At 43.1% G+C, this 12,942-nt stretch overlaps 1 protein-coding gene across 2 annotated transcripts in view; it reads left to right on the forward strand.

Moving 5' to 3' along the window:
- Window positions 1-12,942, forward strand: part of CDCA7L (cell division cycle associated 7 like) — a 33,423-nt gene that overhangs the window by 10,769 nt on the left and 9,712 nt on the right. For both annotated transcript variants that reach the window (XM_036327934.1, XM_036327933.1), the window contains one exon: window positions 11,121-11,261. In XM_036327934.1, the coding sequence (XP_036183827.1) occupies window positions 11,121-11,261 (141 nt within the window). Of the gene's footprint in view, window positions 1-11,120; window positions 11,262-12,942 lie in introns of those variants that run through there.

The raw sequence follows: 12,942 nt of genomic DNA on the forward strand, positions 1-12,942 counted from the left end.
TGTGTTTAGGACAGCCGTGGGCAAACTACGGCCCACGGGCTGGATCCGGCCCGTTTGAAATGAATAAAACTGGGGGAAAAAAAGACCGTACCCTTTTATGTAATGATGTTTACTTTGAATTTATATTAGTTCACACAAACACTCCATCCATGCTTTTGTTCCGGCCCTCCGATCCAGTTTAAGAACCCATTGTGGCCCTCGAGTCAAAAAGTTTGCCCACCCCTGGTTTAGGACCATACTATTTGGATTACTGTAGCATTGTAGTAAGTATTAAAATTAGTAAATGTGAGTCCTCCAACACGATTTTTCTTTTTCAAGATTGTTTTGGTTCTTCAGAGACCCTTGAGCTTCCACAAGAATATTAGGAAGGGCTGTCCTATTTCTACAAAAAAAAAAAAAAAAAGTGTTGCTTGGATTTATAAGGATTGCATTTCTTTGGGTAGTGCCATATTAACAATATGAAGTCTTCCAATCCATGAATAGGTGGTATCTTTCTGATTACAGTTGATTCTTGAACAACCCAGGTTTGAACTGCATGAATCCACTTGTATTCCCCCTTTTTTCAATCGGCCCGCACAGTTTAAACCTGCGGTGTTCAACAGTCTACCATAGTATTTGGCTTTGGTGGAAGGATAATACTACCTCATAGAATGAGTTAAGAAATATTCTCTCTTCTCCAATGTTTTTGAAAGAGTTTGAAAAGAATTGGTATTAATTCTTTTTTAACTGTCAAATAGAATTTACCACTGAAGCCATCTGGTCCTGGGCAGGTCTTTGAATAGTGATTCAAATCCTTACCAGTCAGAAGTCTATTCAGATTTCTTCCTCTTTATGTTTCAGTCTTAGAAGGTTGTATGTTTCTCCGAATTTGTTTATTTCACTTAGATAACCCAATTTATTGGCATGTAGTTGCTCATAGTCACTCTTTTGTCATCCTTTTTATTTCTATAAAGTTGGTAGTACTGTCCCTGCTTTATTTCAGTAATTTGGATTTTTTAATTAATTAAGATAGCCAGAGTTATTTAGTTTTTTATTGTGTAAATTTAGTTTGTTGGTTTGAGATCTTTCTCCTTTTTTAAATAAGTGTTTGCTGCTATAAATTTCCCTCTTAGCATTGCTTTCTCTGCATATCATATGTTTTGTTACATTTTGTTTTTGTTTTCATTGGTTTGAAAGTATTTTCTAGTTCCCTTTGTTATTTCTTCTTTGACCCATTCGCTGTTTAAGAGTGTGTTTAATTTCCATGTTTGTGAAATTTTCAGATTTCTTTCTGTTATTGATTTCTAGTTTTTATTCCATTGTGATTGGAAAAGGCAGTTTATGTGATTTCAATAATTTTAAATTAATACTGACTTGTTTTGTGGCCTAATATATGATCTGTTTGGGGGAAGTTTTCCATGTGCTCCTGAGAAAAATGTATATTCAGTTGTTGGGTGGAGTGTATATGTCGGGTAGTTTTGGTTGCTTTATCGTGTTGTTCGTTTTCTCTATTTCCTTACTGATGGTTGAGAAACATCCATCAGTACGGGGATGGGGCGGATGGTCGTATCTTCTGTATGGTTGTTCTATTATTGAAAGTGGGGTATCGAAGTCTCCAAATATTGTTGTAGAAACACCTATTTCACTTTTTATTCTCTTAGTGTTCACTGCATGTGTTTTGGAACTCTGATGTTTGGTGCATATATATTTGTAATTGTATTATCTTCTTGGTGCATTGACCCTTTTATCGATATAAAGGAGGGTCTTGCCTTCAATTCGTAAACAATGTGACATCTGTGAAGCCTAGTGAAGCGAAGCACAATAAAATGAGGTGGGCCTGTGCTTTGTCTGATACTAGTGTAGTCACTCCATCTCTCAGGGTTACTATTGGTGTTGAATGTTTTTTCACCCTTTCACTTTCAACCTACTTACATTAGTAGATCTAAAGTCTCTTGTAGAGAACATACAGTTGAATCCCGTTTGTTTTTTTTAATTCATTTTTACAATCTATGTTTTCTGATTGTAGACTTTAATCTGTTTGCATTTAAATGGTTATTAATAGGGAAGATCTTAACTTTTGCCACTTTGTTTTGGTTTTGTATGTCTTAAAGCTTTTTTTGACCCTTCTTTGCTCCATTATTGCCTATATTTGTGCAGTGTTGACTTCTCTGTAGTAACATGTTTTAGTTCATTATTATTTATTTACTAGAGGCCGGTGCACAAAATTCGTGCACTTGGGTGGTGGTGGGGGTGGTCCCTCAACCAGGCCTGTGCCCTCTAGCAGTCTGGGAGCCCTCGGGGGATGTCCGTCAGTCAAACATTCTTAGCACTGCCGAAGAGGTGGGAAAGGCTCCCGCCACCGCCTCTGTGCTTGCCAGCCATGAGCACAGCTTCTGGCTGAGCAGCGCTCCCGCTGTGGGAGTGCACTGACCACCAGGGGGCAGCTCCTGCATTGAGTGTCTGCCACCTGGTGGTCAGTATGCATCATAGTGATCGGTCGTTCTGCCCTTCGGTCAATTTCCATATTACCCTTTTATTATATAGGATTTTGTGTGTTCTCTAGATATGTTTTCTGTTGTTACAATGCAATTATATATACTGAGTGGCCAGATTATTATGACCACCTGACATTTGTAGGCAAATTAGCTATAATTTCATGCTCAAGTTGCTAGAGGGCCAGACCATTATAAATAGGGAAGCAGATTGTTTACCATGACGGTAGAGGTGATTTTTTTCTGAAGATATGGGTAAACAACATGATTTAACAGCATTTGAACGGGGGAGAAGTACACACACACACACACACCCACACACATATATACACTGAGTGGCCAGATTATTATGACCACCCCATCAGTACTTCGTTGGGCCACCTTTTGCCTTCAATACTGCGGCGATACTTCTTGGCATTGACTCCACGAGATGTTGAAAGGTGATGCAAGGAATCTGACACCATGCCTGATGAATAGCACTGTCCAGCTCTATGAGATTTGATGGTTGTGGAACCAGCTGCCTGATGGCTCTTTTAACTTTGTCCTACAAATGCTCAATTGGTTTGAGATCTGGCGATTGTGGGGGCCACCTAAGCAAGATAAAGTCTCCCTCATGTTCTTGAAACCACTCCTGCACAATACGAGCACCGTGGCATGGCGCATTGTCTTGTTGGAAGAAGCCATCTCCATTGGGATACGCCATCAACATGAAAGGATGAACTTGATCAGCAACGATACTTAGGTATGTTGTGCTATTTAGACGTTGTTCCACATGAATTAAAGGGCCCAGATCATGCCAGGAAAACATGCCCCAAACCATAACAATGCCCCCACCACCTTGAAGGGTTGTACTCATGCATGTGGGTGCATGCTTTCATGCTGTTTCCGCCAAATTCTCACTCTGCCATCTGCATGATGCAACTGGAAACGTGGTTCATCGGACCACGTGACTTTTTTCCAATGCTCAACTGCCCTATGCTTGTGTTCCTGTGCGAATTGGAGACGTTTTATCTTGGTAACTGCAGACAGCAAAGGTGTTCGAACAGGCCTTCGGCTTCCATATCCCATACGATGCAGTGTACGGCTAATTTGCCTACAAACTTCAGGTGGTCATAATAATCTGGCCACTCGTGTGTGTGTGTGTGTGTGTGTGTGTGTGTGTGTGTGTGTGTGTATCTCCCGTTCAAAGGCTATTAAATCGCGTTGTTTACCTATATCTTCAGAAAAAAAATCACTTCTACTGTTGTGATAAACAACCTGCTTCCCTGTTTATAATGGTCTGGCCCTCTAGCAACTTGAGCATGAAATTATAGCTAATTTGCCTACAAACGTCAGGTGGTCATAATAATCTGGCTACTCAGTGTATAACTATCTAAAATTAAAAGTTTTATTTTATTTTTATTTATTTATTTTTTTAAATATATTTTATTGATTTTTTACACAGAGGAAGGGAGAGGGATAGAGAGTTAGAAACATCGATGAGAGAGAAACATCGATCAGCTGCCTCCTTCACATCTCCCACTGTGGATGTGCCCGCAACCCAGGTACATGCCCTTGACCGGAATCGAACCCGGGACCCCTCAGTCCGCAGGCCGACGCTCTATCCACTGAGCCAAACCGGTCAGGGCTAAAAGTTTTATTTTAATGATACCAATTTAACTTAAATGGCCTTAAAAGAACTCCTGTATAGCTCTGTCCTCCACTTTGTTATTGATGTCACAGGTTACGTCTTTGTGCATAGATTCATAAGTATTTTTTTTTATTCCGTAGAAATGAAAACAGAGAGTGGAAAGGAAAGGTTTTAGAGGGAGCTATGGTAGGAATGTAGGGTTTTACTACTTGAGTTTTATAGGAAGCCAGCGGGGAGCAGGGGAGGAGCAGTGTAACTCCAGGGCTCCCCAACTGCTACATGGAGGCAGGCCTGTAGAGAGTGCTCAGGGAAGCACGTGACCCTGTGCCTGGCGTTGTGCTCAGTTTAGACAAGAGGGACCAGTTGTCATCATGGTAAGGAGCTCCATTCTACATGTGATTTGAAGTACTAAGTAAACCACTGGTCTACTTTTATATTATTATAAGCAAACTAGAGTCCCTGTGCACGAAATTTGTGCACTCGGGGGGCGGGGTCCCTCAGCCCGGCCTGTGCCCTCGCACAGTCTGGGAGCCCTCGGGAGATGTCCGACTGCCGCAGAGGCAGGAGAGGCTCCCACCACCGCTTCTGCGCTCGCCAGCCGTGAGCCCGGCTGCTGGCTGAGTGGCACTCCCCCTGTGGGAGTGCACTGACCACTGGGGCGGAAGCTCCTACGTTGAGCATCTGCCCCCAGTGGTCAGTGCCCGTCATAGCCATTGGTCGTTCCACTGTTTGGTCGATTTGCATATTAGTCTTTCATTATATAGGATTTGAATAGTGGGATAAACAAGACTTTTAATTATTATAATAAGTTTAAATTTTTACAAATATTTAAATTAAATTCATATAACATCAGGTTAACCTTTTTAAAAAATTTATTTCTGCCCTGCCCTAACTGGTTTGGCTCAGTGGATAGAGCATTGGCCTGCGGACTCAAGGGTCCCAGGTTCGATTCCGGTCAAGGGCATGTACCTTAGTTGCAGGCACATCCCCAGTGGGGAGTGTGCAGGAGGCAGCTGATCGATGTTTCTCTCTCATGTTTCTAACTCTCTATCCCTCTCCCTTCCTCTCTGTAAAAAATCAATAAAATATATATTTAAAAAAAATTTATTTCAGCTCTAGCTGGTTTGGCTCAGTGGATAGAGCATCAGCCTGCGGACTGAAGGGTCCCGGGTTCGGTTCCGGCCAAGGGTACATGCCTGGGTTGCGGGCTCAAACCCCAGAAGGGGGTGTGCAGGAGGCAGCCAATCAATGATTCCCTCTCATCATTGATGTTTCTATATCTCTCTATCTCCCTCTCCTTTCCTCTCTGAAATCAATTAAAAAAAATATTTAAAAAAAATTATTTCAGAGAGGAAGGGAGAGGGAGAGAGAGACACACACATTAAGGATGAGAGAATCATTGATCGGCTGCCTCCTGCACGCTCCCCACTGGGGATTGAGCTCCCAACCCGGGCGTGTGCCCCAATTGTGAGACTCAAACTGTGAGACCTCTTGGTTCATAGGTTTATATGCTCAACCACTGAGCCACACCAGCGGGGCTCAAATTAGCCATTTTAAAGTGAAAAATTCAGTGGCATTTAGTACATTCGTGTTGTATAACTATTAGTTCTATCTAGTCCAAAACATTTCGTTACTGTGCAGGAGAGATTGTTCCTCAATCTCTTGTCTGCCTATGAGCTGGCCCCTGGCCGGAATGGAGGTTGCTTTCCCCCAAACCCCCTTAGAGACTGTCTGAATGTAATTGCTAACATAAATCGGCACCCCTCCCTTGCCTCCTGGTATGCGCTGCTTCCTGGAATAGGCCGCTGTCCTAACCTGGTTAAGCACGTCAAGTAATTCCCCGTATCTGGTAGCATTCATGTTAGTGCCTGTGACTATGCCACCCGCCTCACCCCCCTACCCTGGCCCCCATATAATTCTTTGGTGCCTGCCAAGCTGTAGGGAGGTAGGCTTGGTCTTGCAGCTGCCCAAGACACGCCTCCTATGTAAGTTTTCCTTCATAAAATCTGTTAATGACCAGACTGGAATAGCCAGCCGTTTTTCTTCGGTCTTTCCTGCCCTTCTCTTACGGAGGTAGATTTTCAGGAGGAAAATTTTTAGTTTCCAGGCTTTTCCCTGGGTCTGTGTGTTCTAACAATTACCTTAGAAGCAAACCCTGTACCTATTAAGCAGTTGCCCCTTGCTTTTTCTTCCTTCAACCCCTGACAACCACTGATATGCTTTGGCCTCTGGATTCACCTATTCTGCTAAATGGAATCACACCATATGTGACCTTTTGCATCTGCCTTCTCTTAGTGTAACATTTTCCAGGTTTATCTCCATGGTAGTATGAGTCTTATTCCATTGTACGTTGTATATACCACAGATTTTTATTCCTATAGTTTTGACCTTCCCAAAATGTCATCTAGGTGGATCAGATACTATGTAACCTTTTTCACTTGGCATAATGCATTTGAGATTTATCCATATTACTGGGTCTATCAGTAATTATTTTTATTGCTGCGTAGTATTCGTGGTGTGGATGTGCCACAGTTTGTTTATCCATTCCCTAGTTGATGTGAGTTGGTTCTAGGTTTGCAAAAAAAATTAATTCCAAATTTTGTGTGAACATAAGTTTTCTTTCGCTTGGGTAAATACCTAGGTGTGGGATCGATGGATCATGTGGGAAGGGTATGTTTCTCTTTATAAGAAACTGCCAAATTGTTTTCCAGAGTGGCCCTAGCAGTTTATGAGAGTGCCAGTTGTTCCACATCCTTGTCAGCACTTGGTATTGTCATGCTTTTTTAAGCCATGTGATAGGTAGGTAGTTGTCTCTCATTACAATTTTAATTTGCATTTCCCTAATGACTATGGATGTTGAACATCTTTTCCTGTGTTTATGTGCCATGTGTGTCTTTGGTGAAATGGGCTCACATCTTTTGCCCATTTTTAAATTGTGTTATTTGCTTTTATTGTTGATTTTGAGAGTTCTCTATATATTCTGGGTATGTACTCCTTATCAGATAAATGATATGCAATTTCCAGTTGGTTGGTTTTTTTTTTGTCATTCTCTTAACTGTGTTTTGAAGAGCAGATATTCTTAATTTTGATTGTCTATACATTGTAAAAGTCTGTATTATGCTTCTGGTATTGTAGCTAAGACTTCTTTGCCTAACCCAAGGTTACAAAGATTTCCTTTTATTTCTTCTTGACGTTTTATAGTTTTAGGTTTTATATTTTAGTTTGATCCATTTTTAGTTAGTTTTTTGTTTTGTTTGGTAAATGGTGCAAGGTATATAGGCTTCTTATGGACCAACCAATTTACTCATAAGCGATTTAAGGAAATGACAGGGTTTATGGTAGGAGGGTGTGTGGAACAATCCCCTTTGCCGTGGGTTTAACAAATGCTTTCCTCTGTGTAAAAGGTCTTTCCCAGTTGCAAGATAGTTCACCCTGCAAATTCTGCCATCCTTGCTCCCAAAGCTTTAAGAAACAATAAGGAAAATGAGAAGGTGTGCATAAATTTCCTTTATGCTGTTCCTTAGGGCTTAAAGTGGAGCTTGTTTCCAGGTGAAATTATATGCAGTGGTGTTCCTGGAATAAGAAGCATTTCCTAAAGCTTTATCAAAACCAGCTCTTGAATCAATTGACCTTAAAGAGAATCCCAGCGTTTTTTTTCCTTCAAAAATTAAATAGATGATAAATATGTTCCTCCTGGCTAGGAAGTGGTATTTTTAAATCAGGAAGCATGGATTTAAATATCATTGAGATATGGAAAAAGCCTTGATTTTTTTTAATCCTCACCTGAGAATATGTTTAATATTAACTTTTTTCTTTTTAGAAAGAGGGGAAGGGTGAGAGGGAGAGAGAAAGAGAGAGTGAAAGAGAAAGAGAAACATAAATATGATAGAGAAACATTGATCAGTTGCCTCCCGTATGTGCCCCGACTGGGGATTGAACCTGCAACCTAGGTATGTGCCTTGACCAGGAATTGAACCCACAACATTTTTGTGTACACGATGATGCTCCAACCAGCTGAACCACTCAGCCAGGGTGAAAAAGCCTTTAAAAGTTATACTTAGTTTTAAAATATAAAATTTTGCCCTGGTTGGTGTGGCTCAGTTGGGCATGGTCCAGTGCACCAAAAGGTTGCTTGTTCCATTTCCGGTCAGGTGCCCTGGTTTGGGCTGGATCCCAGATCGGGGGCATGCAGTTGATACTATGCTCTCACATAGATTTTTCTTTCTCTCTCCCTCTCCCTGCCTCTCTAAAAATGAATAATTTTAAAAAAATTAATAAAGCAGAAAATTTTAAGTTAATGGTACATTAATTATATTCAGAGGCAAATACTTGATTGAAAAGCAGCTGGCACCTGGAGGCATCTTTTTCTAGCTTACTAGTTTTTTCAGTGAATTTTCATTGAGGCTTAGGCTGGCAGAGGTTAGAATGGGGACCTCGAGGCATTGCTCTATGTAACTTAAGAAATACTGGAAAGACCTACCGAAGGAGAATGAGGCAGTGACTGGGCAGGACTTATTTGTATTGGCATAGCTTGTTGGGATAGAACAAAGCTGGATTCCAGCCAGTTGTGGTTCTGCCAACAGCTTTGTCCCCTGACTTTCTCTTAAATTCTGGGTTTGGAGTCCAGATACCTGGGTCGATGTGTGGTTCTCTTGTCATTAAAACTGAATTCTGGACACATGAGGTGGTGTATCTGCACCTGCCTTAGGTGAAGGGGTTGGGTTCTCAAACCACATGCCCCTCGTAAGTAGCATGAGAACTGGTGGAGGTCTAGACTTGTCCAGTGAATTTGAAAAGGATTGCGTTTATTTAAGGAAGGAAAATTTTTCTCACGTTTTGAAATTGTCTTTTTTAATTTGTCTCATGTTGTTGAATTTTTAAAAATTGTCGTAAGGTACCCATAAAATTGACCTTCGCAACCACTTTGAAGTAGCATGAAGGGCATTTGCATTGTTGTGCACCCCAGAATGTTTTCATGTCATGAAACCGAAACTCCACCCATTCATCAATCCCTCCCCATTTCACACTCCTCCCAGCCCCCAGCAACCACTGTTCTGCTTCCTGTGGCTATAAGTTTGACCTCAGATGAGTGGAACCATCGGATGTTTGTTTTTGTGACTGGCTTATTTCACTTAGCGTTATGTCCTCAAGATTCACTCATGTAGCATATGACAGTATTTCCTTCTTTTAAAAAAATTAGTTGATGCTGCTTTTCAATTATTCAGATACTTAAGTACCTCTAAGTATACAGTTTCTATTCTTGGTCCTGGAGGGAGACATGGTGAAAGAGACTGAGTCTGCTGTAAGTTACTTCTACTAAGGATACGCACACACATAGCTGTGATGAATGAGGGAAAGTTACATCCCACAGAGAGGAACAGAAAATGGGCTAGGATCTCTGTAACTGTGTTCCACAGACCAGCACGTGGGATGACCCTGGTGCTTGTTAGAAATGCAGACTCTCAGGCCCCACCCTCGCCCCACTCATTCAGACTGTAGATTAGAACGTTTTCTAGTTGAGATATAATTTACCTCTAACATTCTATTAGTTTCTGGTGTACAACATTTTTCAATAGTTGTTGTATGTCTTTCCTTTTCCTTTTTTATCCTCACCCGAGGATATGTTTATTGGTTTTAGAGAGAGAAGGGGAGAGAGAGAGAGAGAGAGAGAGAGAGAGAGAGAGAGAGAGAGAGAGAGAGAGAAGAGAAGGGGAGGGGAGGGAGGGAGGGAGGGAGATGTGAGAGTGAAACCCATCAGTTGCTCCCATTTGCACCCAGTGTGATGAAACGCGCATCCTTTTGGTGTACAGGACGACACTCCAACCAACGGAGCCACCCGCCTTTTTAAGGCTGAATACTACTCCGATGCATGTGTATAGGACACTTTGTTTACCCATTCATCTGTTCTGGACAGTCGGGTTGCTTCCATTTTGTGGCTTTTGTGAATAGTGCTGCTATGAACAGGGAAGGGCTATTTTTAATTTAAAGTTTTTCTTTTTACTTATTTTTCTTAACACTTCAGTGTCCAGTACTAATATTACTAGACACTAGTAGATGTACTAATGGTGATATTTGAAATTTTGGCATTTAAAATTTCCTTGGGGGATGTGTGTTGAAATATTTTAGGGTGATGTCTGTGAAGTACTTTGAACATACCTGGATTAGGTTGGCTTATATTAAGTCACTGTTTTCTTAGGTTAAAAACAGACAAATATCAGCAAGTGCCTATGGTTCAAGCTATTTGTTGAAAGAGAGAGAAAGCAAATGTGGTGACAAATGGGGGTTCCATGTGAAGAATACACAGTGTTTGTACTAGTCTTCCCCTTTCTCTGTGTTTGAACTTCCTCAAAATCAGGAGTTGGGAACAGATAGGTAGTCGGCATACGAAAATGAACTCTCAGCAGACACGTGTTTGTGAGGCTAAGTGTGCTGACCACATTCTCGCTGGGAGTAATTGCCTAAAATAGCATTTACATGCCCTTGGAATTCTAAAACTCTACAGTTGACTCAGAATATAGAGAAGAAGGAAAGCTATTTCATTGTGTGAATTTTCTGAATCAGCATAGGAAAAAGAACAAAAAAATAAAGAACTATATAGATGGGAATTAAGAAAAGAGGAGCCTAGTAATACCTCACGGAGTCTTTTCCATGGTTGCCATTTAAAGACAGATCCACGGTAAGAGAAAAATAGATCATCGGTTTCTCCGAAACCAATGCTATTTTCTCACTTTTTGTCAAGAGATCAAAAATGGCTTCTCTCCAGGCGTGGTCCTGACAGTCTCTGTAAGAAAGGATACATCTCTGGGATTTGAAGACATCTTAGCCCCACCCCCCTTCCCTTGTTGCCTAAGGTATGAGCCAAAGCACATTTTGCTCAGGGTTACCGGGGTCTACTGGGCAACCAAGGCAGATGCATAAAGTTATGAGATGCTAATTCCTACTCCGCTTTGGAAAATTTCCCTGTGATTATCACAATGTCTGGTTTTATTTTATTTTTTTCTGTTTTGAATCCAAAACAGATCCCTAAAGAAGTGGCTGACATCTTTAACGCCCCTAGTGATGATGAAGACTTTGTCGGTTTCGGAGATGACGTTCCCATGGAAACCCTCTCATCCGAGGAGAGCTGCGATAGTTTTGACTCACTGGAGCCAGGGAAACAGGTACGGATGCTTCCTTTCAGGCAGGCGTGTTGGGCCAGAAGCCTGGATCTTGGTTCAAGTGTCCTTTTCTCTGACCATGGTCTGAGGTTGGTGCTGTCAGTTCATTGCCCAGCATTTTATTTTGTAAGCATCAGGCCTTCATGTTTCAAGAAACTGGTGAGAGTACCTCGCTCACTTTTGCTGTTTAAATCCTTTTGTACAGTAATTTTTTATTTTAAATAAAGGGGACCTCACATGATCAGATCCATTTTCTCGGGGCTGCTGCCTGTGGCACGGCTGGATTCAGAGGCCCCCACGCAGCTGGCAGGGGAGGGCTGCCCGGCACAGTGATGTCCACAACACACAGCACAGCCCTGGAGTGTGGGCAATTGCGTCCCTGTCCCTGCGGCGTGGTTCTGTCCGCACCTCCCTCTTGGAATTGCTGGGGAGAGCATTTTTCTCTCTGTAATCACTTTGATCTGTGGCACACGTACGTTGCAGTTCTCTGAGGGTGAGGTTCCTGGAGGTTTATGCTGTGCCTGAGCAATTGCACGGCCGCCAAAAGATCTAGCCTTTTCTCCCAGGGTCATTGTGGCGCTCAGAAGTCCTCCCTCGACCGTGTGGTCTCTCGTTAAAGGCTGTACATTAAACCCACCTTGCTTCCACCGGGCAGGTACCGGAAGGGAAGCAGTTCTTCCTCGGCTGGCCTCTGTGGGCGCTGTTCTTTCCTAGGACGTGGGCTCCCTCTCTGTGGACCTCACCTTACTTGTCTCCACAGCCTTGACCCCGCCAGGCCCGTTTCCACTCCCCTGTTCTCTTCCTCTCAGCTGCACCTCTTGTTCTTTGTTGTCATCGCTCCTGTGTTTCCTGTCCCCGTTCGTGGGTGTTCTCGAGGCTTTGTCTGCAGACTTTTCACTTAGTGGTCTCAGTGGTTGGCCTGGTTTCAGCTGTAACCTCCACGTTGGAAGGCTGGGCTTCTCCCTCCAGCCCCAGAAGTACCAGTATTTCTGACTGCCAGCCGGACCGATCCTGACTAGTCAGGGAGATCTGGAACGCACCCCTGCCCTCCCCATGTTGTCTGTCTGGCTTCCTGTGTACTAGCTCCATCATTGGTGTTCTTGACCCTCCTCTCCTCCTCTCCTATCTCCCCGACTCCCTTCCAGGACTTAATCTCCTCTCCTCCATTCCTTCCCTTCCCTTCCTTGCAGCTCTTAGCTCAGCTGTAGAACTGACCAAGACTCATAACCTATCATCTAGTATTGATTTTAAGAAATAACCAAGGAATCCCAGAGAGCCAGGAGCGGTGCGAGGGCTGTAACCTAGAATGCAGCGAGGCTGTGTGGCGTGCGTATCTGCTTCATGCAGACCCACGTTCCAGACGTTTCCTACGCCGTGGCGTAAGGAGGATACGCGCCTAGGCCTTGGTTTAGGACTGTGGCTCAGCTCTTTTTCTCTATCAGAACTGGACACCAAAGATACTGATCTCTCCCAGGCTGACCACTGCCCTGGGAGGCCAGCTCAAAGGCTAGAAGCTCCAGAGGACTGGACGGTGGGAACTCGCTGCTGTAGGGCCTGGCCTCCTCGGGCTCTAGCCTGGGTGTAGGGACCACACCTAGACCCCTTGCCCCAAAACAGCCTGCAGGGGCCGGCTCTGGGCTCTAGGGACCAGATGTTTCCTGCCCTCGGAGATAGCAGGTTTGTG

The sequence above is a fragment of the Myotis myotis genome, unplaced genomic scaffold (genome assembly GCF_014108235.1).
Source record: "Myotis myotis isolate mMyoMyo1 unplaced genomic scaffold, mMyoMyo1.p scaffold_m19_p_11, whole genome shotgun sequence".
Classification (NCBI taxonomy): domain Eukaryota; kingdom Metazoa; phylum Chordata; class Mammalia; order Chiroptera; family Vespertilionidae; genus Myotis; species Myotis myotis.